At 37.1% G+C, this 27,535-nt stretch overlaps 4 protein-coding genes across 6 annotated transcripts; 2 read left to right on the top strand and 2 right to left on the bottom strand.

Moving 5' to 3' along the window:
• Positions 1 to 520: 520 nt before the first annotated feature.
• Positions 521 to 7,625, bottom strand: APG9 (autophagy 9 (APG9)). Of its 2 annotated transcripts, XM_011081729.3 has the most exons (11): positions 7,177 to 7,625; positions 6,039 to 6,123; positions 5,158 to 5,802; positions 4,668 to 4,988; positions 3,771 to 3,993; positions 3,323 to 3,502; positions 3,005 to 3,211; positions 2,105 to 2,182; positions 1,953 to 2,023; positions 1,719 to 1,829; positions 521 to 1,595 (listed from the first exon to the last, which is right to left on the bottom strand). In XM_011081729.3, exons 3-11 carry the CDS (start codon positions 5,730 to 5,732, stop codon positions 767 to 769), a joined length of 2,595 nt encoding a protein of 864 aa, XP_011080031.1. In that variant the 5' UTR covers positions 5,733 to 5,802; positions 6,039 to 6,123; positions 7,177 to 7,625; the 3' UTR covers positions 521 to 766. The 2 variants fall into 2 exon arrangements, with proteins under 2 accessions (XP_011080031.1, XP_020550201.1); XM_020694542.2 differs by lacking the exon at positions 6,039 to 6,123.
• A 1,089-nt stretch (positions 7,626 to 8,714) lies between these two features.
• Positions 8,715 to 12,207, top strand: CDT1A (CDT1-like protein A). Its single transcript, XM_011081728.3, has 7 exons — positions 8,715 to 9,292; positions 9,726 to 9,845; positions 9,953 to 10,187; positions 10,524 to 11,210; positions 11,338 to 11,539; positions 11,626 to 11,716; positions 11,851 to 12,207. Exons 1-7 carry the CDS (start codon positions 8,823 to 8,825, stop codon positions 11,906 to 11,908), a joined length of 1,863 nt encoding a protein of 620 aa, XP_011080030.2. The 5' UTR covers positions 8,715 to 8,822; the 3' UTR covers positions 11,909 to 12,207.
• Positions 12,208 to 12,892: 685 nt separating this feature from the next.
• On the top strand, positions 12,893 to 15,903 carry LOC105163402 (protein TRIGALACTOSYLDIACYLGLYCEROL 1, chloroplastic). 2 transcript variants are annotated; one of them, XM_011081725.3, is made up of 3 exons: positions 12,893 to 13,085; positions 14,303 to 14,611; positions 14,772 to 15,903. In XM_011081725.3, exons 2-3 carry the CDS (start codon positions 14,565 to 14,567, stop codon positions 15,787 to 15,789), a joined length of 1,065 nt encoding a protein of 354 aa, XP_011080027.1. In that variant the 5' UTR covers positions 12,893 to 13,085; positions 14,303 to 14,564; the 3' UTR covers positions 15,790 to 15,903. The 2 variants fall into 2 exon arrangements, with proteins under 2 accessions (XP_011080027.1, XP_011080026.1); XM_011081724.3 differs by lacking the exon at positions 12,893 to 13,085 and having other exon boundaries at positions 13,104 to 14,611.
• A 107-nt stretch (positions 15,904 to 16,010) lies between these two features.
• LOC105163403 (WD-40 repeat family protein / notchless protein) lies at positions 16,011 to 25,602 on the bottom strand. The gene is made up of 13 exons (XM_011081727.3): positions 25,297 to 25,602; positions 24,182 to 24,263; positions 23,984 to 24,073; positions 22,884 to 23,009; positions 22,281 to 22,408; positions 21,334 to 21,533; positions 20,730 to 20,793; positions 20,084 to 20,194; positions 18,853 to 18,990; positions 17,621 to 17,763; positions 17,496 to 17,550; positions 16,755 to 16,811; positions 16,011 to 16,535 (listed from the first exon to the last, which is right to left on the bottom strand). Exons 1-13 carry the CDS (start codon positions 25,471 to 25,473, stop codon positions 16,452 to 16,454), a joined length of 1,455 nt encoding a protein of 484 aa, XP_011080029.1. The 5' UTR covers positions 25,474 to 25,602; the 3' UTR covers positions 16,011 to 16,451.
• Positions 25,603 to 27,535: the final 1,933 nt, after the last annotated feature.

Consider the following 27,535-nt stretch of genomic DNA (forward strand, 5'->3'; position numbering starts at 1 on the left):
ATAAACTAATTATAACATTCAGTACACAATATATCGATATTTTTAAATTAATTAAAAACTCAAAATGAACAAACCATACTATTGAATTGAAAATAAACTAAATTCATGTAAATTCACAATTAATTAATTGTGAGAGTTCAACTTTTTGTAAACTCTTTTAGACAAGATTGGCAGTAGTAAAAAATCTGGCTGGGAACAAAATTGTCTTGAAAGAGAAGTAATATATCGTCTCATTTTGCCCGCTGCTTCAGAAAAGTCGCAACTCATCTCATCTAAAGCATTTCTCTCATCTAAGTAGGATCAACAAACAAAGCAAGCCGAAAAAAGAAGAAATTTAGCGTTCAGACCTCCTAACAAATTGTCGTCTAAGTCATAGAATACAATTTTTTGGCATCAACTCTTGGTCCAAGAATTCACCTTTGGTCCTAAAAGACAACCCTGCATAGTGCATCCAATATCCCTTACACGAGCATAAGGAAATAAAAGCAACAACACTTTGCAGCATTGACCGCGCATCACATCACGATACACTTGAATTTGAAATAAGAATAAACGATAAATAAACGGTCTTTACAATTTTGGTAAACGAGCAGTGATAGTGGCATCGTGTGTCACCCTCCAAATCAACCAGAGGACGTTCGGAATCCAATTATGTACAGATTATATACAGCAAAGAATATAGAGCTTCCGTATTTTTCCAGATGAAGAGATGGATAAGAGGATAGACGAGGAAGCTCTTGCATATTCAATGGTAAAGCAAGGGTAATCACACAAGATTTCCAGGATCTGCATTCTCAGCAACACCCTCTGAGGGACTTCTATATACATCACCAAACGGAAGACTGAAATCTCCACCATCTAAATCATCCATGTAGAAAGTCCGAGACAATCCCCTGGAATTTCTAAAGTCCAACTGTGGTTCCTCTACACTTTTGTCGGAGAGATTGTCATAAAGATTGTGTGGAGCTTCATTGTAAAAGTTCGGAGGCTCAAGAAAACTTGTCTGCTGATCCGGACCTTGTGGTGTTCTTCTGGCCCACCAATGGCTCCTAGCAGGCTGTCCAGCTTCATCCGACTCGTGATGTTGAAGGACACTTTCCTGGAAAAGGGGTGCTGATGTGGAAGCTTCTAGATGACTCCGTGCACGGTCATCAAACAGGTTGTCGTCCCATTTGTCATCGTATGTTGCATCGTTTCTTGTGAAGCCAGATGGAATCCATAAATCTTCAGGGTTCTCCTCATCATAGTCATGATGTCTTGAAGGTATATTATCTCTTAGACTATCCTCTCTGTCATGGTTCTGTGAGGTATAATACCAATCTAGGATATATGGAAAATTCTTCTGTTCACAATCAATCAGCCACATCGAATCGAACTGATGAAAATTTCCTAGGTTGTTGAAAGGCATTTCCCTTGAGAAGCTATTTCGATCACCTAAACCCCTAAAATTTGGATTCTGATGCTGCATCCCAGAAGGCGTATGTGCAGTTGACGTTCCACGACCTTGCATCTTTTGATCTCTAAATATTTTTATTGTTGTGAGGAATTGCTTCCCGTCTGCATTAGGTTCCCATGAAGGATAGGCAATCTGAAAGCTGCGAAAAATTAATAGACAAGATGATCATCCAACACAACTTTTCAAAAAATACAACAAACATTGGAACACGAGGCAAAATAACATGAACACTGGTTATTACTTGTATCACAAATGGTCTTACCTCAAGAATGACTTTTCCATTTTCCCCTGGGAACTCCTCTGATCGCAACGTGAACTGAAGGGTGAACCATATTTTCTGTTCCCATGGTTTTTAAAATCAAATAGGCTAAAACTGCCAGGAACATGTGACGTGTTACTGAGTTTGCTGGAGTAGCCACAAGAAAGCAAAAAAACTGGATTTCCATGTGATAAAGTTAGATGAATGTCAACGGAGCAGAAACGGCCAAATACATACCTGCAAACATGACCTACACCTTCAACATCAACAGTGAAGTCGACAATGAACTGCAAGATGTCATCCACCCGCTGCAAAATTAAGCAATCAATATTTCAGGATCTACTATCTTATGGTAAAACAAATATATCAGAGGATATTAAACAACAAACCTTTGGGACAACAAATAACAGTAGGTAAGGCGTGAGAAAGATCGAGGCCATTTCCTCCAACAGCATCATTCCTGTGTACTGCTCCCGGCAATTTGCTCAAGTCAATTTACACGGTCAATAATAATAGTAAATGAGCTATGAACTGCATATAAATCATGTATGGCCAAATACTATATATGAACATCAGAAAAGCCGCATGAAGGTTGTAGATATGGTTGGCTGCATCTATTTTACACTCACAAGTTGTCTATGATTAAAGACCATAAATATAATAATTCAGTTGAGATTTGACCTTAGTTAAGGCCTAAAGGTCTACAGGCACATTCATATCCCAGAGATATGGGGTTATCTGTGTCATATTCGATCTCCTTTTAAAACAGCTTAATAGATTCAATTAAATTGTCTGAGAAACAATTTTGACTGACAAATCAGGATCATTACAGTCAACTACAGAAAAACTACAAAAACAAGATCAAACTCATGAATCTTGAAAGTATACTATGTTAATTGGACCCAAGTACACTCTCCATCTTAGAGATGATTCTTCATATCCAGCCATCATGGAGTGGAGTGGAAATGAAAAGACATATGCTTCCCCAGTTTTAGCATAAAACAATGTGAAATGTAAATGAAGATACCAAGATGCGGGTTGAACCTACTTGAAACTATGCCCATTAATAACAACAACAATAATAACTGTAATAATGAATAATAATAGTGATGACTCTCATGACTGATGATGATGATAATAAGTGATACTGATACTACATACAATTAACAAAAAAAAAAAAGAAAGAAAGAAAGCGCATTTCAACATACCCTTGTATGAATGTCAAGTGTCTAACACAAGTACGTCATGCATTAGGAAGAGTCATGCTAACATACATAATACGTGGGTACCTGAAAAAGAGTTTCAAACTCCAGCCGTACAGTCTCAGTGTTCTCTTTCCCACGCCATCTTTTCGGCATATAGTGCGTGTGTTGGACAAGTCGGGACATTGCTCCCTGTGGATCAAGGACAAGAAGTTCAACTGTCATCGCCGCCCGGCTTATAGCTGTTATAGTTCCAAATACTGCAGCATACCAAAATAAGTTTCGACCAAATATCTGCAAAGGTTAATGAAGCCCATAAGAAAAAAAGGAGAAGTTCCAGAATCACATCAATTGATGCAAATACATTTCCAGGAACAAATGTTGATTAAGAGTCCAAAGTATTACATGGCCTTCCAGCAGAGATTCCTCTAGGAATGCAATGATTATAAGCACAGCAGCAAAGCCACCAGAAACAAATGAGATGAACTTGGCAACAAGTGTCAAAATAGGTGAGGGAAACTGTTTCAAATAATCAGAAGCGTGTACTATACTGCTATTCATCCGGTGCTTGAACAAATGATCAACCTGGAAAACAAATGACACCCCAAGCACATTATTCTCACCATAAAGATGAAGCTATTGGCTCGATCAAAACAGTTATACTTGGAAGAAAAAGAAGCAAGAGTCTACAATAATCATGCATAGGTAGATTATATTTGCCCTTTTCCCCAAGCAAATACTTAGCCTTAACTTCCCAGCACGCCCGGCAACCCTCATCCAGACCTAGCGTGAACAAAAGGATACAAAAAAGCTAGTCTTCTATTTAAGGTTGGAATAAAGTCCCAGAAGATACCTCATTGAATTCTCTGAACATCCACTTTGAGAGATTTGACCATCTCCGGGATGATGCAGTACTAGGATGGTTATAGAATTGTTCAGCATGCCTCAAGAAGAGATAAACCAGCATGAAAATTACCAGGAACGGAGAAAGGAAAAGCAGTGCAAAGCCAACTATCATAAGCCTTTTCTTCAATGTTTCCGGATCAGAGACAAAATCCCTTCGTATACGGAAGTTTCTGTGGAAACATAGCAAATAGAGAATTGACATAGCAGAAATACAGTGACGAAAATCAAATTTACATAAGCAGCAGTATAAAGACACTAGCAGAGCCTTTTCATCAATGTCTTAAGATCCGAGACTGTTCCTGTCAAAAACAACGCAGACCACAAACAGAACATATATAAACCACCCCAAGAGTGCAGTGCAGAGGTCTAAATGCTTTGACTTTCTCATTTCCTTATTCTTTGTTGCCCCTTAACGGAGAAACTAACAACCACACACGCTGAAAAGCAAGCTACTATCGATATAGTATCAGTACATAAACTAAAATACCACAGAATACCAGAGGCCCTTACCTAATAAATATCTGTTTAATGGAAATTTCGGCCATATCAAGAATGGTTTTCTTTATTCTTTGTGATTTTCCTTTTCCTTTCTCGTTTCGTTTTATCTTTTTTCTTGGGAAATGGTTGGGGGGGTGAAAAGACAAATGAGATTTGTTCTATTCTCATGCCTTCTATAAATGCAAGAAGGCCACATTTGGGACAGGGACGTGTAAACATACTTCATGTGTGAGCATAATGGTACATCCATAATACCAAATATTACTATAACATGTTGAATTTATCACGGGTATTCTCCCCTAGATTGGTTTTCAGAATATTCTGCACTACTGGAGTTCACAACTACCTGTCAAACATGCTCTGTAGTATGCACCAATTCAAGATCCATTCAAGGGTCTTTGGTAGTACTAGACGATACTGAACACCATTTGGACCAACATTGGCAGTTGCACCAGCACCTGGGACCCACCGAGATATAGGGAGGGCAAGCACCCCTTTGTTGAGCATCCCAATCAAGTAATTCTCTTTCCTCATCAACCTCATAACCACATCGTGAATAGAAAGATCCTTGACCACACATAGCTGCTGGAAGCGTTGTACTTGAACAACTTTTTCAAGAATTAATGACCATGGCATAGTCTGTATTTCATTGTCCGTCACTTGGAGACTGCATAAAGAATTAACTCCTTTTAAACAGTTATGAACTCACAGATTAACAAGAATAACTTTCCATAGCATGTTTAAGCATTTATAATAAAAGGTAGCCACATATGGGCTGTAGAAGATTCTTATATGCCTTTTAACCTTATCAGATACCATGTCATATCTTGTCATACCTGTTGTAGTAAAACCGACGAATCTTAAGAGTCTCCTTTAACTGTGCAAAGAACCTCAAAAAGCAGAAAATCCAGTAGACGGAAAATATCCCCAAATATCCTAATATTATACCCTTGGAAAGAGTAAAAGGAGTCAGTGGATGCTGATGTAAAGCTTCCTTAGACAGATCGCATGGTTTGATTCCAGATTCCACTGCAACCATCCCACATTTTGCATTGCGGAGGCCATTCCAATCAACATAGAGCAAAAAGAATCCGGAAAAACATATAGTAAAAGCCAAGCTTAGGAGCTCAAATATCCACTTGATGATGATGCACCAAAGCCCTTTCTCACAGTAATAGGTGTAAATCCTCTCAAAGAAGAGATCCAAGTCATCGATTGGTTCCGCATTCAAAGTCTCACCATCAAGAAGCCCGGACGGGCTTTCACTACAAATGCTAGGAGCTTTATGATAATCGGACAATTCAATTCCATGAGGTACATCATTAAGTAATCCAGAAGTTAAAGATGATGTACTACGCCATTTCCACTTAAAAATATTAAGAGAATGAACACCTTTTTGCCCACTGAACATCACTCATACAAACTGACAGCAGGCAAGGAGAGCCAGTCCATCCCCTGGGTGCCTTAATCAAAGCATCGTGCTGAACAACCAAAGAAAACAACTTACAGAAACAATTTGGAACATGGAAAAAGTAGTCCACATGACAAGAAAAATTGTTTAATTTAAATTGAAAGAAAAGTCACCGAGGTGACCACCGAGGTAAACTTTCACTGACTATGAAATGTAAAACTTTCATATGAATTTACCCTTAGAAAAATGTCAACCTCATTAGGTTAAATAATATGTAATGCATACGAAAACTTTCAGTAAAACTACCTTAAGCCAAAATCCTGATTAAGCAATTTGCTATTTTTGAGAGGATTTAAGAGACTTGACTGAATACTTGGCTTCTCCTTTGGTTCTGAAAATTAACAATAGAAAGAATAAGTAGGACGCTGATATTCCAAGAGAAATTGAAACTATTATAGCATAATCTGGAATCAATTAATTAAATCAACATTAGATAAAACCTAAAACAATCCTCAAGAATTTCTAGTTTTCCAAATAAGGATACAATGCCAGTAACACACTTAACCGCATCTGCCACAAAAATTATAAAGCGCCCCTCCATGGGTCACATATTAGTGATATATCTAACTGCTCCCAAAAGGAATTTGGGGTAAAGCAGCAACTCTTTTAGCCAGATTCTATTAAATCTTGATTGATGATGTATCTACAGATTCACTGTAAGCATCTATACAACTCACAACAGCAGAAAAACTCATCAAACCACCAGCAAGATCAACCCAAAAATGTGCCAATCATACAGAAACTGTTAACTATCATGGCAACACAACAGAGATTGAACGTACTAACCAGAGCCACTGAAAGTGGAAACACGTGCAAACTATAAACCTTGCTAGCTACTTAAACATATAGCTTTGTAGCAAAGAAACCAAAAATCCGATAGAAACCCTAGAGCAATCACCAATCTTAAAAATCAGTAAAATGGCGGCAGCCTTCAACAAAAATGACCCTTAAGAGCTCAACATTGCGTGCACAAGCCTATTTCCAGTTTTGAATCCTGAGAGACACAGTGATCACAAGCACAAAAATTATATCTTTAGCAGTCAACACACTATCACACACCCTCCTTCCAAAATTCTCACAAGATTAATTCTTTTTCCTTATTGTTTATCTTAGCACCTCGTTTTAGCACGGAAAATGGCAGCTAAAATTACATAAAATTCCCCAGAAAACAACAACAATCCTAATCCATCAAATTCAACCACAAAACACAAAATACAAACAAAATTAACCCAACAAAAAATAAAAACATTAAATCATTATAATAAAGAAAGTTGAAAAACAATTGTCTAGCCCCGTTTCTTCAAAACCCAGATAAAAAACTACAAGTAAAAGAAGAAAGAGGAAAAAGCCAAGAAAACAAAAGAATACAACACGAAAACTCTACCTCGGAAGCACCAAAATATCGGCCCGATGAATCGGACGACCACCGCCTCACGCAAATAAATATCCAAACTAGTTCAAATTTCTTCCTCCTTTTGTTTTTTTCTTTTTCTTTTTCTGGGGAAAATCGGAGCGCGTAATAAAATAGAAATCAGAAATATTCAAGTATAGGGGGAGAAAACACAAAAATCCTTATTGCTTTTCCTGAGGAGAAAACCCGAATGAAGAATAGAGGGTGGGTTCTGAGTGATTGCAGCACAGTATATTATTTCGCTGTAAATTCCTCTGCGTTTCCTTCGGTCGTTCGAGTTTTCCGAGCGTATCCCCCTTTTGTTGTTTGCTTATCTTACTTTTTTTTTCTCTCTATTATATAGTGTTTTCTTGCATCTTTTTTTCTCAATTAAAAAAGGAGACGTGAGGACAGAGGATGCGTATCCTCTCTCTCCTCTCCTCTCTCTCTCCCCCTCCTCTGTACAATACTTCTCTCTCCTAACAACAAAATACCGTATCATCTCTTGATACATATACATTTTTTAAATATATGAAATTATATTTCTCATTCAATACAACAATTTCAAATCGTCTTAATCAATTTTTTAGATTCCTAACAACAAAATACTGTATCATCTCATGTTAATTCATACATATACATTTTTTAAGTATGTGAAATTATATTTCTCATTTCGATACAACGATTTGAAAACGTTTTGACCAATTTTTTATATACGTTTAAATAATGTGAAAAGTTTTCATTTTAAATTAAATTTTGATACATATAAATAGATTTCAGATTAATTTGAGATGGATATACATTTAAAATCATTTCTTTAAATCCAAATATATCTTAAAATTGTATTTGGATTATTTCAAATTTCCTAATATGTTTGGATAATTCCAAATATAATGGATTTTAAATTCTTATTATTGTAATTTTGAATTAAGATTTTCATAAATACGTGTGGATTTCGAATTCCTTTTATTCAAATCCAAATATATCCTAAAGAAAATTTAAAATTATACTTACACAATCCTCCAAGAATTCTTCTTCTATACATTATATTTTTATTAGAGTTTGGATGAAAAATATTACCGTCAACAAAGAAAATTTACCTAAAATGTTAATTTTACACCTAATTTAATACTTCTAATTTATATATAGAAAGAATTGAACATAATTATATTTTTTAAAATAAATATAATATTATTACATAGGAATTTCAAATATATGGTAAAATTAAAAATTTATGTATTTTATTTACCGTCGTTAGTATTTCTTATTCAAATTATAATGAAAGAAGACTAAATGTAAACGGTAAATTTTTTGTAAAAGTTGTAAGTATAATTTTAAATTTTTAAAAAGATACATATATAATTTTATATTTTTATAATTAACCTTAGATCATACTCATCAATATATGCATACGTATGTGGATGTAAATACACCGTATTTCGTACAAACTTGGTGCTAATCTCAAGCCTATTGGGCCTTTCTTCCTTTAATCTCTCCAGACCAATCCATTGGGCCTGAAATCCCAAATTAGCCCGACCCCAAAAAATAGCCCATTACAAGACCAAAGGCCCATCTAAAAGTTCACTGTGGGAATAATATTACACAAAAGCCCTTCCTTCCCGCGAGAAAAATTGGCGCCAATGCTGACCTGGCAAGCAGCCACGTCAGATCCCCGCCAAAAGAAAACCCTCGTCCTCCTGCTACAGTCTACATATACCTCATTGGATCCCTCGATTTCACCTCGACTGTGTGTGCTTTTGTGTGCCAGAGCAACGATGGATGCCGGCAAATCGTCGCCGTTGTCAATGTTCAAGTCAAAGAAGCAGCTCCATTTACCTGCGTCGTCGGATCAGGAGCCTCGGAAGGTTGCTGAGCCCGCCCAGAATCCATGGAGCGTGAAAACCCCCGGGAAGCCAGTGGACGCCCCTCGGCGGCTGCGACACCGTGGCGCGGTGATGTCGATAAAGGAAGTCAGAGAGGCGGCGATGAAGCTCCGGGAAGGGGGATCCAACACTCCTGCTAGAACGGACCCGCTATTGGGATCCGAGAAAGAGGACATCGTCAAATCGAAGAAGAAGTCTGTTGATGCTGAGATACAGCTTCCGGAAAAGTAAGCATGCATTTTATTTTGCAGGATTGCGATTGTTTAAGTAAGCAGCTGCTTGCAGATCTGTGTGCATATGTATTTTCCTGTGCTCTGAATGATTGTCTTGAAATGAATTGTTTAATTCTGTCTGGTTGTCGAGCATTTGTGCTCTGTTTTCTACTACAACAAATCAAAGAAGAGGGAAATCCCGAGTATACAATCCCAGATTCATGGCATCTAAAATGTGGAGAAAACATTTACATTGTATATTTGAAAAAAAGACCAGCTTTATTTGGTGTCATGGGTTATATAACTCCTATGATTAATTACTGAATCCTTCCAGTATCATTTTCTTAATTATCTGTTCTAGCATTACTGGTAAATATAGAATACGGTCATTCATTATCTGCTCTGTCTCTGAGATTAATAATTTAAATGCTTGATGTTTATGTTTCAGGTATGAGTTGTTGGATAAATTCTTTAACAGCTTGGATAGCTCAATCAGGCTGCTCCAATTAAAAAGATCTGCAACAACGTTTACTAATATTAGCTCCCAAATAGAAAGTTTAACTGATAGGTATGCGGAATTTACAGCTCAGATTGACAGACATTTTTTATAATTTTCATTGTGAGTTCTTCATATAGATTTGAATTTTCAATTTGGTTTCTGATTTAAATTTCCAGGAGGTTTACTTATGGTCATTTAGCACAATTGAAGTTCATCCTGCCTGAGGCCATTTTGGTGGAGAAAGTCCTTCGGCATGATGAGCGCACTAGCTGCATGAAACCTGACCTGCGCATCACATTGAATGTCGAAGCAATTGAGAGTAAAAGCAAGTCCAAATCTCACAGTCGAAATTTGCACTTGAGAAAAATCTTCCGTGGTCGGCTTCTTGATTTCTTCACATCCCATCCAGAGGTACCACTGAAAGTCCTTAGTTACCTTTATCTCCACTTTCCTACTGAGGGATCCATTTTTAAGACTGCTAAGTTGAGTCTTCTCATCTTTGATGAGATTCCGTGTATAATCAATCAGTTTCAACTTCATTTCCATTAGCTAATATGCTTCCCCATGCACTGAGGTGTTGCATTGGTTAAATTAGACATGATATTATGTTAGTACATGTTCCCTAGTACACATAGTTTTTAAATCAGACACAATATGTTGTTCATTCATGCTCCCCAGTAGCTTCTATTCTGCTGCTGCTATTCTATCCCTCCCTAAGTACCACTAAATCGCCACATCTGTGTCCAGGGTGATGAAGTCCCAGAGGAGGACCTACCAGAACCATTTACTCGATTGAAGGCATCTGCAAGCATAAGTTCAGTTCAACCTTCAGCTTCATCTTTGATGAGTGAGACCACAGATGGGGCAGTTTTAGAAGGACGAACTGTCACAGCATCCCATCTGTCTGCTTCATTTAAAAGATCCTTCTCGCAGCGGGGTTCTGGCCATCTTACAGCAAACATAAAGGAAGACCAAGTAGTTGTTTCTAACCATGCTTCAGTTGATGTGGAACATGAATTTCCTGGAAAAGAAACTAGTTCAGTTGCTGCTAAATCTCATTCTAAATCATCCGTAAAGCCTTCAGGCAAGGAAAAGTGCTCTTTTGAAACCCCAGTGAAATGTAAAGATAGTATCAAGGATGAAGATCAATTATCTGTTGAAATGACACCTTTACTGAGAACTCCAGTGGATCTTTTATCTACTCCCGCAAAATTGATGAGTGCAACACCCATGCTTCATCCACCTAAGAGATGTTATATGAGCCCAGATGGTAATTCATCTAGATCACCGAGCAAACTGGTCAGGCGTCCACCCCCTAATAGGCCTTTGAAGTTCGACACTCCTGTGAAGAGTGTCAAGGTTGATGGTGAATTTGGTAGGAGCAGCAAATCATCAGCTGATGATGACATCCTCCCGGAGGCTCTTCTACAATCGGTAAGCACATTATCATATCATCTTACAGTATCTTAGTTGTGATATTTTCCTAAATGAAAGACCCTATCTAGCAATTGCTCCACTTAGTCTCATTCCCTTTTGGTCCACTGGTTGTCTGCTTTTACAGATACGAGAAAAAGAGCGTCTAGCATCAATGGAGAAGGATCCAGCAATCTCGCAAGCAAAAAGGCGGCAACAAATGATTGCTAGTCTGCCCAAGCTCTTTGACATGATCTATTTCTTGTATCAATCAATCAGGCGTTCCATTATCACTAAAGAGGAGCTGATACAGAAAATAATAACTGGCCATTTAGATATTGTTGACAGAAGTAAGTCCGGTCTTTGATAAAAATAAACTTAACATTTCTGTACTGCAAAAGTTCACTTTGAAACCAATCTTGATTCACTTTGACAGGGGAGGTTGAAGAGCAACTTAGATTGCTGCAAGAACTGGCTCCAGAATGGATTTATGAGAAGTTAGGATCAAGCGGAGATATCCTCTTATGGTAAGTCTCACGTTTTCCTGCAAAATAACTTGCCAATCATCTGGTAGCAATGCAACTTGTCATACCAGCTTCATTTTTTACCCTTATCTCGGTCCCTTACAACTCTGGTGTTCCTTACACTATCTCTTTGGCAGTGTTAACAAGATCTCAAGTCCTGAAGTGATACGAACAAAGTTGTCCGAGGCCAAGTGAGAGAAGCAAGAAAGGATCAGATTAAATTTCAAGCCCCGTTTTGTAGATATTTGATTTCCTTCATCAACCGAGATATAATCCATTCACATCCATGGGTTCTGCCATTGTTGAAATGGCCACTTAGTTCCTTTCTGCACGTTCTGTCTTTCTAACTTGTCGAGATTATTACCTGTTCATCAGGAGGGCTCCTTGTATGTAATTAAATTAAATTCTATGCTCAAATTACTATTGAGAGTGTTATACATGACTAACTTCTCCAGTTGGCTGGTTGGAAAATAAATTCTAAATTTGCCAGTGAATGAATAGCCATAGAACAGTAGAAGTTTTGTAACAACTCATGCATTTTCTGTGTTGCATTCATGATTCTATCCATGAAAATAAGTATGTTGTTTTCCTTATATCCAGTACTTGAAGAACATGATCAACTTCATTTAGGTGTGCAAAGATTTATTACTATATCAACACTTATTTGGTGAACTATTTCTGAGTTGGTGCTTAGTCAACTACTGAGAATGGGTAACAATGGTGGTATTTATTCTTTTAAAAGATAGGATACAAGTTGATGACATTTTATTCTTATGAAAGATAGTTTATGGCTGCAAGTCTCGTAGTTGGGGAACCAGCTTTTAGTATCTAAAGTGAAACAAGGAAACCAAGAAGTAAAGTTAGGAGTTAGATAAAATCAAATTTATTTTATTTAAAAAGAAAGACGAAAATTAAAAAACAGAAGTAATTTGAGAGGGCAATGAGAAAAAAACGTGTGATATTAAAGCCTATCTCATGGCTGCGTAAACACAATTCCAAAATTGGTACTTAATAAATTATCCAAAAACCAACTTCAACGTTTTCAAAAGTACAAAATGTAAAAGTAAATGTACAAGATAATATATAAATATGTTATATATGTATGTGTTTATTATTTCAAAGAAGTATATACTATATAGTATCCTTTTTCTCATGGAATTGACAGGCAAAACCGGGCCGGTTTCAATGGCAGACCGGCCGGGTTTATCCTGTCCAATGATCTGATCTGTGTGATCCGACCGGAGGGTTACGCGACGGCCATATAACAAGTAGAGAGAGAAACCGTAGGAAAGAGAGAAATGCTCCGTAGTTCGCATTAATATTCACTCTCATTTCTGATATTCTGGGTCCTTATACTCATCAAGAATTGAAGGTGCTTACATTCTTTTTTCTTCCCCAATCTCATTTCTGTTTTTGCTTTTGTCTTTCTTACATCTTCAAATTATTGAGTATGCACGCTTCTCCTGGCATCTATTAGCATGTTCGTTTCTTCAATATTTGGTGTAGTTGCTGCCAATTTGGATTATTATTGTTTTTTTTTTTTCTTCTGAAGTTTTTCCTCTTTTGTTATTGCAGTTCATTTCAGCTACTGAATGTGATGGTTGATTCTTGGTTTTAGTTTCTTGTTCACTGCGTCTGGTTTTGTGCTTACAACTGTGTTGCTTTGTTTTTTATTTTGTTAATAAATTTTGGGTTGTGGGTTGTTCATTACCATTTTGATTGAAACCGATTCAGACTTTGAGATCAGAACAAAAAGCCCTTTTCTTAATGACTTATTGATGCAAAAAAAGATTCATTATTTCATCTGCTGTGCGTGTGAATGAGTAGTTAGTTCCGCGAGTTAGTGCAACAAATTGTTTGACAAAGAAACAAATGAAGAAAGTTGTAGTTTTGCTTTCCTGGACTGATGGCATTAGTAATGTCTAGTTCTGCTGCACTATGGGTTCATACAAGCACTATGCTGAAACTGACCTCCTGCTTATGCTTTGGTGCCTGGCACATCTCGTGCTATGCACAACTAGTTTTGGGGTTGGCTATGGCATTTCCTCTCCCACCTGAACTTAGATTAGAATCATACATCTAATGCATTTTCCTGCACGTTTTTATAGTGAATGGAGAGCATATTATGATCTGTCAATGACTGCAAATGCCCATTCTTTATACGGGTCATATTGGACAATGATGAAATGCAGATTGATTCCATAAAAGATGAAATTAGCACAAAGAAATTTAGTGAAGTTGATCTCTTATGATTGATGATATGGTAGACACAGAATCTTCAGGTTCATGCTAAAGAGGGCCTTCTCCTGTTCTTTTTTAGTTTAGTTCAGTCTTTTAGCATGTTGGCTCTTCCATTTTCCTGCTCATGCCCTTTCTACCTATTTATAGCCATTGGTGACCAAGACCTCTCTTTTCGAGCACCAAGCAGTGTGCAATTAGTTTTTGGAGATTTTTAACCTTGTTCCTGGATTGTTATTGCAGTTGTCTTCGTTATTTTACTCCTCAAAGTTACTTAAGGTAGTTTATTTGACATCACTATGACACTAGAACCCCAAATTATCTCTGTCTGTTGTCTATTTTCAACTGCAGGTTACAAGGTCTAGAAGTTGGCTTTCAATGAAATCATTTGCCATTCAGCGTTACTTGTAGTTCCTGGCTTGCTGGGCCATGTTGCCTTGTAGCAACTGAATTTACAGAAGACAGCCTTTTTATCTCAGTTGCATGTGTTCAACAATTTTTGGTAGATAGTTTAGAGCAGGTTTGTAGTTCAGGGCATTTAGACAACTCTCCCTTCTCAGAGGAAGAACCAAGACTTATATTCCATATACATCTTAACAAAGAGGGAACTAACATGCTAGCAGCCTCCCAAATTCGCCCGGTTATTCACATCTCTGACAGGTTTCTTTTTTCTTCACCTCTCTGTTTGTGTATGAATACATAACACGGATGTGACAAGAACAATTTTTTTTATCTGCTTATTATTATTTTCCTTTTTGGGTTTCTTATTGAGTGGTTATCTCATTAATTTGTTTTAACTCTTATCTCTGACATCTTTCAGACGTAGCTCTATCAATTTAAGTTGTCCAGCAAAGATTACTTCCTTGAGCTTCAGGCACCTTATCCAGAAAGTTTATTTTTCTGAGGCGGCAAAGACTCGCAGGGTTTTCTCTCCTGTTAAACAAAGCAAGCTTTTTGTTCTGGATAGAGAAGATGGTCACCCAAGTGCTTCAGTGTCTGAAGAAGAAGAAGCAACTGAAATTCCACTACCGAATAATGAATCAAGCACATTCCTGAGTAAATGGTCACCTCCTAAGTACTTATGGAGAGGTTTATCTGTTCTTGTTTTGACAGGGCAAGTGATCACTAGGACCATAAAGGGCAAAATTCACTGGAAAAACACTCTCCAACAACTAGAGAGAGTTGGGCCTAAATCAGTTGGTGTCTGTCTCCTGACATCAGCTTTTGTTGGCATGGCGTTCACTATCCAATTTGTGAGGGAGTTTACCAGATTAGGACTGAATAGATCTGTTGGTGGGGTTTTGGCCCTTGCCTTTTCAAGGGAGCTGAGTCCCGTTGTCACATCAATCGTAGTTGCTGGACGGATTGGAAGTGCCTTTGCTGCAGAATTAGGCACAATGCAGGTGTCAGAGCAAACCGACACGTTGAGGGTTCTTGGCGCAAATCCTGTGGATTATCTGGTAACCCCGAGAGTGCTAGCTTCATGTGTTGCCCTTCCATTTTTGACTCTGATGTGTTTTACAGTAGGGATGGCATCAAGTGCTCTCCTAGCTGACAGTGTTTATGGCATCAGCATCAACATAATCTTGGATTCTGCTCAAAGAGCTCTTAGATCATGGGATATAATTAGTGCAATGATAAAGTCGCAGGTCTTTGGCGCAATAATATCAGTTGTGAGCTGTGCATGGGGTGTTACGACATTGGGAGGTGCCAAAGGCGTCGGAGAATCAACTACGTCGGCAGTGGTTGTCTCTCTTGTCGGGATTTTTATTGCAGATTTTGCTCTCTCGTATTGCTTTTTCCAGGGTGCTGGAGACTCGTTGAAGAATTGCATGTAATAATTGACTAAACTGAGTCTTTGTAGTCCACAGTACCACCCTTTTTTGCCAGAATAGAAACTCTAATCATCAAAATATGCTATTCAGAATTGGAAGTCAATTTCAGCAGACCAAGTTATCTGTAGCCCTGTTTTTCCGACTCATTCAGTTCAGCCTTGGAAATGACCAGTCCATTATCATGGTTTATCCTGGAAGATCATGCTGAGAAGTGGGCAGAGATATTATAATCACCACCAAATACAATCTTCTGACTATATAATTGAGCAGTACACTGGATTATGTGCCAAATACAGGAAATTCAGCCTAGTCAAGACACCTAAACATCTGGTTTTCAAAAGAAGGCAAGTGAAATGGCATTCACCATAAAAAATCGAAAAAGAGGTTAAATGGAATTGGGCCAAAAATGAAACTTACAATATAGTAACTTGACCTGCCAACACTATTAATTTGGAGAGCTTTGCTGTAATTGTATGGAGAAACCATCAGAGCATAGCATGGTGCGATAGCTGAATGACCTAGACCAAATGAATGCAAGACCTCATATTTTAGTAAACTATGTTCATATCCCCACGCGCAATCTGAGAATTCTTTTCCATAAACTGGCAGTGTATAAGCTGTACAAGCCTTCAGCCTTCAAAGTCTTTACTTCCACATGGTGATTTCTAGCCCATCCATAACTTCAACACTTTATCCTTGCCACCAGATGCTACTTTCTCACCATCTGGACTCCAGTCAACTGCAAAAACCTGAAGAACGAAAAAAGTCATTATTCATGGCTTCTCCTACAACCCCTCCAAAAAGGATGGAAAGGTAAAGCAGAGAAATAGCATAAAAGAATTGCACAAATGGGCCAGCATGAACTTAGAGAGAGAGAAGAAGGAGCTCTTTTCCTTTCTTTTACAGACAGTGGAGGTGGGGTGGGGGTGGGGATGGGGATGGAGTCAGGGATGGCTGGTAGGCCTTACTTCATCTGCATGCCCTGGAAGATCTTGTTTCAACTTCTGTGTCCGGATATCCCAAACCTGTTTAAAAACTCACATCAATTACAAAATGCACATCCACATTCAGCAACATTAGCCTTCTAGTAAGAAAAAATTTCCTTAAAAGCAAGTGCACGCTTTATATGAAATAGAATAGCCAAAGCATCTCCATATTCAGTTGAAAATAAATTGGCAATTCAGATATCGGTGGACAAATAGGAAGGGAAGTTTCAACTGATTCATCATGTACATGACCGAAAAATCTGAATAGACCGCAAATATAGTAATATCAATTTATACTTCTTTTGTATGCCAATGTCTCATCAAGATTTCGGACCTCAAATTCTGTCTTCCCTGTTATTTGTATCAGTGTTACATCAGTGCCCAAGTGCAGCAAAACCAGGTTATTTTTAATCTTATTTTATGTTGTCTGCTGGCTTAATTTGTATTGATTCAGCTATTTGTTTGCCAAGCATCGCATCGGGAATTATTGAATAAATTATAAACATTTACATGATGCGTCATGTCTCGAAAGCCTAGGAGATCAAGAAAACACATTCAACTTTCTGAAAGTGTAGGACAGATTTTCATGCAATCACCAACACAGATGAGCTAGCTCTGCATTACTACTCTCTCAGAATCAACTATCTTATGGATTTTGTGAGAGAGAACAATAACTAAAGGAGAAGTTATTTAGAGCACATTCAGTTAACAAAGGAATGTTACCTTTAAAGTTGAGTCTTTGCTCCCACTCAAAAGCAGCCTACTGTCTGCTGACCAGCTGTAAAAAGAAATGCTGATTAGGTACACAGCTAGTAGATGGATAAATATACAAAGAAAATAATTCTAACCTTATTTGATAAACAGGCCCCACATGACCACGGAAAGCAGCCACAAAGTTTCCAGTGGTTCCATTCCATAACTTGACCGACTTGTCAAAGGAGGCACTGGCAATCCATAGCCCATCAGGAGAAAAATATACATGATTGACAAGCTGCAGCAGAACAAAGTCTAAAATCAGGAATGAGTAGGAAGAGATATTCTTGTTAAAGTGAGGAAGTACTAGTGAGGCAACACTAACATATCAAATATTCATAGATAAGAATCAAGTCTTTTGTTCAGCAAGCAAATAGTTGGTGCTAAATACTGGCTTCAGAGAAACATAGGGACGAGATAGGATAGGGGAACCAAAACAGAAGTAATGGTCATTGCACTTGGAATACCACACCATCTCTGCCAACTCCACAACTTCTATGACATAATAAATAACGTTGCCTTTGTCCCCCACAGCCACTGCAGATTACCTGAATATAGGGGCCCCCTGTTGCAAGATGTAATTCCTCTTATGAATCCTTGCTAAAAGAATAAGGTAGTGGGACCCAAAAGATGGTGGTGGCAGAACAAAACAGGAGATTGTTGTAGGGTTTCCCATGATGGATTTTCTCAGGCTACTACATGGGTATCAATGGTGATAGGCGAATGCTGCGAACACAGAACACAAAAGATGGCTAACAGGCACTCGTGTGCTGCATTGCTAATCCAGGTGCAGAAACAAATTGGGGCTGGAGGCCGAGGCCCCCAGCTAAACTGGTTCTCTTTGTGGAACAGCATTGTTAGTCGAGATAGGTACTCAAAAGAAGGACTGATAGGGAAAGTAACAATAACTAATAGAAAGGTATGATGTTTAATTTTGGGGGCTGATCAGGCTCAACTGTGAAATAAGTTTTTATTTAGGTTAAAATCATGGCCATCTACCATTCTCTGTTCGTCTTTTCGCTCATAATAGAGAAAATTTCTTCTGTTTATTTGATTGGAGTTTAACATACCGTTATCGAACAGGCTAACTTAGTAGCCAGCTTATGTTTCTTTGGTTTGTAGTATTGATGCATTTATTTTTAACTAGAGTGCTACCCACCACCCCTATATCTCTGCAATCTTTCATGCTTATGGTAGAAAACAAAGATAAAACTCAATCAATCCAAGAAAAAAACCATTAGTTTTGGTTTTGTCCAAGTAAAAGAGTCATAACTGATTATGTGTGAGGACAAACCCAAGAAATGACAAGAAAATCAAATACTCATACCTGCTGATGACCAGTCATACGCGTTTTCGGGTGTTTGCTGACAGCAGGTTCCCATAGGAACATGGTAAAATCATCTGAACCTGAGACCAATCTCTCAGGAGCACTCCCCTTCATCTTATTGTACCTTTCCAAAGCTACCTGGCACAAGGAGAACTTAAATAGTGGCTGAAACAAGAATGCAGTAAAACTGTAAATATAGCAGAGGAACACAAAAACCAAAAAAGTCATATTCAACTTTGGGGCATTAGTTCTGAAGGGCACAGGCATAATAGGAACTAGAAGCCTGCTGATTAATTATTTACTTTGATATGTAAGTTTTATTTACACCTAAGCTGTTCCTGTGGAGGATCTGAAGAGAAATTGTACCCAAGGAGTGAGTAAAAAGGTTGAAAGTCTTTGGAAAAAGAAGCTTCGCAATAAGCAGCCAACCACAACAAGAGAAAACAGAGGTGACACTCCAAAAGAGCCATCAGCACGCTCAGTGAACTGAAAGGATATGCTGGAGAGCGGAATCATCAAACCCGCAAAGTCGCCGTATGGAGCGCCGGTCCTGTTTCAGAAGAAGGCCGACGGCTCCCTACGCCTGTGTTGTGTGTATCGGGCGCTGAATAAGATCACTGTGAAGAACAAGTACCCGATACCGTTGGTGGCAGACTGCTTCGACCGTTTGAGTGGTGCGAACTACTTCACGAAGATAGACTTGAGGTCGGGCTATTGGCAGGTCCGAATCAAGGAGGGTGATGAGGCGAAGACGTTGGGAATAAAAATATATTGAAATGAACTAGGTAATTAGATGTTTACATCTTTCCCACAAAAATATTCAGCATTTTTAGAGCAGTCTCATACATATTGCATCGATATTCCCATCTATAACTCCTTCCTATTCTATACCCGTGGTGACTCCTTTAGACTACTGGGTGTCGTGTTGTCCGGTAGGACATTTCGCATAACTTAAACAGCCCCATCCCATCTTAACAACCTTACCAGCCCTAACTACTGATTGCAAGAGTTGAAATAATATATGATTTCACACTCAAGTATTTCTCAAATGTAAAAGCGAATTATATCAGTTAAAATTCCTTTCTTTTTGGTGGAAAAGTTAAATCACTTAATAAAATCAAAAAGCACCAGTGTTAAAAGCATCTGAATAATATGTAACTCAGCACATAATAGGAATGATTAAATAATTGTGTCTCTCCTAAGCTAATAATACTGAAGATAAATCAATTACCTTCTTCATTTCCTCTGGAGATGAATACTGTTTACCAGTGTGGTCAAAGGCACCAGTGCGGAGTACATATTCAGTACTCAATGCCAACGAATTGACCCAATGACCATGGCCCTTCAGAAGATGAACAAAGAAAATGATTAGCGACAGAATACAAAATAATTTGGAGCAAGAGTTAGAGAAGTTAATGCAAGAACAAAGTCTACTGAACACCTTACCCCACATTGAGAAAATAATATAAATACACCATCTACATGGAAAGCCTTTTAAAGAGACCAGAGAAAGATTTTTTGACATGCTCCTATACAATATATAAAATCTTTTCAGAAAAACTTAATACTTTTAGTTTAAAAGAAAAATAGCAACTAGGTAACCTGCCATAAGAAACGGTAAAATAGCGTTCCTCACTATTCTTAAGACAACTCAATTTCACTCATGGCTTTACCAAGTCTAATACAAAAACCAGATTGAGGATGCCATGCATAACAAATTACATCGAAGATGTATGTTACAGAGGCTACTACACACCAAAAGTGCAGAGCAATATGAATGCAAAGCTGAGAGCAACAAGAACCACTGTGCACCAGTAAGAGAGTTACAGTTATTAGAAATAGGAGGGGGCAGAATGAGAAATTGTTGAAACATTTACCTTCAATTCACGTATTAGTTTCCCTTGTGAAGTTTCCCACATTTTAATTGTACAATCCTGAGACCTGCAAATGACAAGCAGAACATACACTTTAAAATATAGAATTTTACCTCACACAATAGAACAATATTTTCCCCCAATTCCTTCCCATATACTCCGCATCAGAACAAAGCTAGAGACAAATTTCTACATTTGGATCCCCAGAGGAGATTCCTTGCACAAGCAGAACTCCTACCCCGAGTTTCTAACAGCTTAACTGTAGTTTAACAAACAGAAGGATTGCATTAGTTGTGGAGCCATTTGGAAATGCTGCACTTGCATAAAATGTGCACTATACAGACATCTCCAATCTGAGCAGATAGCCTCTTTATATGTGGGCATAACAACAACATCAATGAAGACATCATGACAGCATGAAACTAACAAGGAACAAATTAATGTATCCAGAACCCAGATCAAAAATACAAAATAGCTTAACATCCCAAATTTTCAAGCCGAAATAAAAGCTACAAATCAAGGATGAAAAATGCGCTCTGATTATTTTGGCAAACAAGTTGAGCAATATTTTTGCAGGTAAGTTCCCATGAACAATGGAAAAACATACCCAGTATATATGACTCCATCTCCACCCCACTTCACACAAGTTATGGCAAGTGTGTGTCCAGTTAGACATATGACACATTTTCTTAATGTAACATCCCATATCCTTGCATCACCATCTTTACTGGCACTGACAAACCGGCGACATGGAGCACTAAGATGGACAGGCTCCCATGAAATTCCAGTTACCCATTTCTTGTGGCCCTGACAATATAATATGCCATTCAACTCACTTCAATTCTTTCTAAAACATGCAATGTCATAACAAGTACAGATGAACAATGGATTCTATATTTTTTTTACCAATCAGATGAACAATGAATTATTTGGCTAATACAACAAGAAAAGATTCCATTTACATGGTAATCAGTTTCCTCAGAAGAAATTAGGAAGTGGCTGTTTATTAAGCTTATCTTGGTCTTAATCATCAATTATATGGTCTGCATTTATCTTGGTACCAGACTTGGGAGATAAAAATTGACAATCTTGGAGATGAATTAGATATAAACATAGATGACGTAAGAGAAAAATTTAATCTGGAGAAGCATTCAGATAGAGTAAGCATATACTTTTGTTCGTCCAAAATTTTCAATTCTTGCAATGTTAACTATGAGATTACATCCAAATGTCAATATAGCTTTTTTCAATCAGCCTCTACTCTAGGTCCTTCCGAGTATATTCATGTACCTTGCAATCCTTGCATATCTATGTCAATGCATAATATGAAACTTATAAAGCTGTTATCAAACTTCAGAATTAATCTCTTTTTGAGATTGTTTATAGCTATTTTTGCTAGAGCTTTTCCAAAATAAAGAACAAATTATAATTTTCAGAATCGACTTTACTGGACTGCAGTCAAAGAGGCAATGTTTTATCCAAGGAATCCAGAGCCCTAATTGGATGAGAAGAAGGGACTTTATCTAAAATCAAACAACTTGTTTATGGGCTTACAACAAGTGGATTGCCAGATGGCTTCCCAGTCTGCGGCTCCCAGCATATAAGCTCACCAGCCTTGCTTCCACTAACAAGATGCTTACCATCCGGCGACCATGCAATAGAAAGAACCCAGTTCTTGTGTCCTAAAAAGAAAGCAAAATGTGCGATCATAATTATCAAACCTATGAAAGAGATAATTTTGTAATGTCACTTTCTCCAACAAAAGTAACATATTGACAATCCAGAAGGGGTAATTTACAGATAATTTTGGTCCAAAACTGTGCACATTGAGTTTAAGATGAGATTATAAACAATGTAAAGGTGCACCCCAGAGTTCATGAAAGAGACATTCCTTCCATCAGGTTCTCCTTTTCAAATTAAAAGAATATGGGCAACACGCATATGAGAATTTATGCATATATAGTTCAATAAGCAAATCCTCAAATACTAATTCTTCATGTCGTGGATGATAATTTAAACTCTAACCAAATCAGCCAAGAAAATATACTTGAAATCATGCATAACATAATGTAAAATGTAATCTCTAAAGTTTATAGAATGCCTGGAAAAAGAAAGCGAGTACATGCCTCTAAATCATACACGAGAACGGATTCTAACCTTTACAGGTGAACAATGGTGTTTGTGTATTTAGATCCCATAAACGAACAGTTGTGTCACCCGATCCACTAGCCAAGTGACGTCCATCAGGACTAAAGGCAACTGAAAGCACAGCCTCTGTATGACCTGCAATTGCATAAATATATAGGGTTAAAGAAAGTATTGGCAAAACTTTCTACTATCCAACACCGACATTAAGTTTATAGATGCATCCAATCAAACCCAACACCACACCAAAACAAAAGAGTTGGAACGCTGAATTGGTTACCTAGGGAATGTCCATAACATTATAGATCATAAGAGAGCAGGATAACACCAAGCAATAAGTAAACTGAGCAAAAACATAATGAGAATCAGAAAACGTGTTATGAACTAAGCAGAAACATAATGAGAATCACATCACATAACAACAACAGGGTTCCACTAAAGGCAGACTTAAGTTTTCTACATTTAACGACTACCATGACCAATCAATTAGCATCAAAGTTATAGCTATCACCCTAGCAAGAAATACTTCACTTATGAAAGAAAACTGTCCAAGCACTTGTGCCATAAGCTCTCACAGAAGTTCCATCAAAAAATTGAGCCACAGTATTGACTGCCTCCTTACTCCATACTCATAGTTGGATGAGATCTCCACTATTACAGGTTAGCTGACATTGACTAGGTTACAAGGGTTTACACTTGCAACATTGTGCCCTGTTGCTTTCAGTTCTCATGTTGTGGCAGTTACCAAAATCAATTTAGTTTTGTCCCCTCGCAAGAACCACAAATGCATCCGAAAAACTACCCACAATAGTTTAAAGGCATATACAAAACCAGCAGAAAGAAGCTCTCTCAGACTACTGAAGATATTTTCAGCCATTTGCAAAATATAGACCAAATACTGCATAAAATAATAACTTTAAAGGGTTCAAGAAGTCCTTCCAGGAATTATAGAGCTAAACAAAGCCTCCTACAGCATAGTATAACAAAAGCTACCTCACAGTTCTGTAGAAAACAAATCTCAAAGAAGACCAATTACATTGATGATTTCTATCACTTAAACCATGTTAGCAAATGGCATGAACCCATGAAAGGAATCAAATAAATTTTCATACCAGCAATAGTTGAAGAACAGCGTGTTACTGGGCGTATTCTGAATACAGCTTGGGGCTGGTAAACTATTTTGATAACCTTCTCCACAGACACTGCAACAAGATTTAGAGAGAATCTTAGCAACTTGTTTGGGGATATGATGGATTCTACACATCATGGATTTGAAAACAAATAAAACAGAATTAGCTGAAAATTTTCACCCTTATTCTTCTGAAGGTATGACCCAAGCTGCACAACAAGCTCATTGTCTGATACATAAAATGCATAAGGCAATTTTTCCTCCTGAAACAAATTAAAGATCCATTATCAAATTCAACATTATTAACTAGTGTAGACACATAAATGTCTAAATTCTTCATGTACTCTGACAAGACATGCTCAAAATCCTAGAAAAAACAACATCATTGTTCTTTTACATTGGAAAGAACAGTTCAGCTATTGCTGAAACAGCATCTAGCACAATACGGGTGTTTTTTTGGTTTAGATTTGTGTTTTTCTTTTCCTTAGAACTACAGCTTCTCTATCTTCAACATATGTGTTTATTCTAGGATTTTTGTGGGGGAAAGGAAAAAATTATGACGGAAAAACAGAATCTCATAACTTCAAAATTCCAAAATCCAGTTCAATTGATTCAAAAAAGAAGGGGTAAAGATATCAACTCAAGGATCCAAATACCAACGATAAGTAGGTCCATTTTCAGGACTCTCATCCTGGTGGTATATGTGTGAACCTTAAAATTGCAATTGCTGCCACCATAAGCATCAGCACCATGCGATGCATGGCGTCCATCTTCGGTTGCACCAGAGAAAGAGAAAAGGATGGAAAGAGTTTGGAGATGAGAAAGGATCAGTAACACGAAGCTTATTAATAAACAGACAGGGTGTCAATGGAAAGAGCAAAAATTTCTTGAGATTCCTTCTCATCTCAGCTCATAATACTCAACCAATGACCACAAACCCAGGTCTGCATATTGCTATTCCAATCAATCAGAATTTTATAGTTACAATTTTCAATGATTCTTCAAACCGTTTAGTTTTAAAATCTCAACAATTTGATCCATGTAACTAAGTAAAAAGTGTATAAGCAAATACTCAACTTTATTCAAAATAAGTTGCGATTTCAGAAAGAAAAATAAGCACGGCCATACACAGTCACAAAAATCAACTCCAAGTATGAACAATTAAATCAAACTGAAATCAGAAAAGATGCCACCAAAACGTATGACACTGTCAATAAGCAAACTCCGTTCCACATTTACCAGAATCTAAAAAGGAAACACCTTTAAAAATAACAAAAATTCCAACTAGATACTTACGTTGTTGAGGAGTTTATTGACCAGTTGTTGCAGCTCCTTAGGGCCAGCGCTTTCCGGGAGAAAAATCGGTGCTCCGAGAGGTGTACCTTCTGAGTCCTGCAGCTGACACATTACCCGGTTGCTCAGCTCTCTTTCTTCTTCCATAGCTACTCCTGCAGCGGCTGCTTCTACTTCCATTTCTCTTTATTTTCCCGAATTAAAACTTATCCAATTTGGGGTTTTCTTCTACAAGTTCGGAAATTTAAGCTTTATTTAGGGTTTATAGGGTTTTTGCTCATACGTTGGGAGCCTGAGACTTGAGAGCTTGAGAGTAGGTCAGGGTCGGGTTTAAAAGTCCATGTCCAGAAACAGAAACGAACCGGGTTGGCTTAATTGAAGTTGGGGTTTTTTGATGTTATTATTGTCCGATTAATTGAGTTTAACCCATATATTTGGGCCGATAAAGAGGGGTATGGGCCATTCATCATTCCAAAGGCCCAATTTTGAGACTGTGGACTGCTCTCCTACTCATATAAATAGGCCCAATATCGTAGAGCCACCAGTCAAGCTCTTTTTTTATTGGTTAAATTCAAAGAATCATCCTAAAATTTGACATAATTATAAATATTCCCTTATGATTTAAGAAATTATCACTGCTCTTTATTTTAATTCTCATCCAACAATTAGTCTGTTCCATCAGACTTCGTTGGGTTTTCATCCATTTTTATGGTGAATTAATCAAAATGTCACTGTGGACTATCGAATAATTTTATTTATTTTTTATAAATTTAAAAAAAAATTATGGACTATAAGGACTAGTGAAAGTTACAACTCGTCAACTTTTACTATAATTTTTTTTTTAAAAAAAAAAAAAAGACAAAGTCGACATTTCCAAGCCTCTACCCAACAATTAGATAATTTCATCGGAGTATTGATAATTTTTTAACAACAAAAAAATATTTATAATTATGTCAAATCTCAAAACTATTATTATATATTTACTCTTTTTATTTATAAATTTTTAAGAATTTGAATTATTAATTGTATCATTTAACTAATTAAAAATTAATAATCCAATCACCAGTAATTACAATAATAATGAGATAATGCAGTTCGTACAAACATAATCAGAAATAGATAGCCACAAAAGCTTGTCTGATTTTAATCCAAAAACTCGTAGTTTCAATTGTCTTTTTCTATTTGAACAAAATCTTATCAGCAGTAAGTTAATTTTCTAATCACCAAACCCCAGACGTTTAAGTGTGAATAAATCCAAAGAATTGCACACAATTAACATGTTTAACTAAATCAAGACTCAAATACACCAGGGTTTTGCGTTTAATGTTCCGCAGTATACACGAGCTTTCTAATTATTCGTTTTCTTCAATTAAGTTCCAATAAATACAATAACAAACAGTCTATGTTTATAGTATTAATGTGACTATTTATTAAAATAAATTAATTCTTAATAATTATAACAAATTATTTGCTAATACATCGGCCCTAGGTACAAACTCTCTTGACTCTTATAGCTAGAGAGATTGCTTCAATGATAATGACAAAACCTAAGGTCAAGAAACATGCATCTTTTTACCATAATAATTGACCATATTTGCCACCAATTCTGGTCAAAATTATGTGTCACTATTAAACAAACAAAGTATATGAATTGAACAAAAATTAAAAGTGGACACCAATTATTACGCCTGCCCAAATTGACTTAGAGAGCCACATATCAAACTATTACTCAATGACCATGTAGACTATGTAGTCACAATCCTTCATAACATGCTGCTCAAAAGCTAAGCTAAGAGATCTACTTAGGATGATTGTCTTAGATCCCCCAAATTTTGGTGTTTCTTTCCTTTTTTTTTTTTTTTTGTGTGTGTGAGAGAGAGATAGTAAAGCAAAAATAAAGAAGAGAAAACGATAGTGGTGGGCAGGCATAAAAATATAGGACGCGTATCGTTATTCTTTTTTTTTAAAGGTCAATTTGTAATACGATCACATATTATAATAGTAGTTTTTTGAAATATCGAGCCATCTTTAATTTTCGTCTATCATCCTTCTGGAGGGGGAAATAACACTTGTTGTCCCCTAATTCAGAGTGTTTTCATTTTTGTCCCATTGGTTATGAAATTTTCACTTTTGTCTCGTATTTTTGGTCCCATTGACTTAATGTCCATGTGGTTTTTTCCTGTTGAATATCTAACAAAAAAGTTTTATGGAATTAGAAGTGTTATCTATTAAAAGTTACATG

This window comes from Sesamum indicum, linkage group LG6, assembly GCF_026168435.1.
Source record: "Sesamum indicum cultivar Baizhima isolate 11 linkage group LG6, ASM2616843v1, whole genome shotgun sequence".
NCBI classification, from domain to species: domain Eukaryota; kingdom Viridiplantae; phylum Streptophyta; class Magnoliopsida; order Lamiales; family Pedaliaceae; genus Sesamum; species Sesamum indicum.

Bases quoted from the DNA above. Each gene is read 5' to 3' on its own strand.
- APG9 (XM_020694542.2), bottom strand. From the start codon at position 5,732: ATGTTCAGTGGGCAAAAAGGTGTTCATTCTCTTAATATTTTTAAGTGG. The intron at 4,989-5,157 runs GTATGACAAGAT...TTCTTTATGCAG, and splicing joins CGTCGGTTTTACTACAACAG to TCTCCAAGTGACGGACAATG. The intron at 1,596-1,718 runs GTAAGACCATTT...AATTTTTCGCAG, and splicing joins ATGGAAAAGTCATTCTTGAG to CTTTCAGATTGCCTATCCTT.
- LOC105163403 (XM_011081727.3), bottom strand. From the start codon at position 25,473: ATGGAAGTAGAAGCAGCCGCTGCAGGAGTAGCTATGGAAGAAGAAAGA. The intron at 23,010-23,983 runs GTATGAAAATTT...ATGCAATTGCAG, and splicing joins CTGTTCTTCAACTATTGCTG to GTCATACAGAGGCTGTGCTT. The intron at 16,536-16,754 runs GTAAGGCCTACC...TTCGTTCTTCAG, and splicing joins TTCCAGGGCATGCAGATGAA to GTTTTTGCAGTTGACTGGAG.
- LOC105163402 (XM_011081725.3), top strand. From the start codon at position 14,565: ATGCTAGCAGCCTCCCAAATTCGCCCGGTTATTCACATCTCTGACAG. The intron at 14,612-14,771 runs GTTTCTTTTTTC...GACATCTTTCAG, and splicing joins GTTATTCACATCTCTGACAG to ACGTAGCTCTATCAATTTAA.
- CDT1A (XM_011081728.3), top strand. From the start codon at position 8,823: ATGCTGACCTGGCAAGCAGCCACGTCAGATCCCCGCCAAAAGAAAACC. The intron at 9,846-9,952 runs GTATGCGGAATT...TTAAATTTCCAG, and splicing joins ATAGAAAGTTTAACTGATAG to GAGGTTTACTTATGGTCATT. The intron at 11,211-11,337 runs GTAAGCACATTA...CTGCTTTTACAG, and splicing joins CGGAGGCTCTTCTACAATCG to ATACGAGAAAAAGAGCGTCT.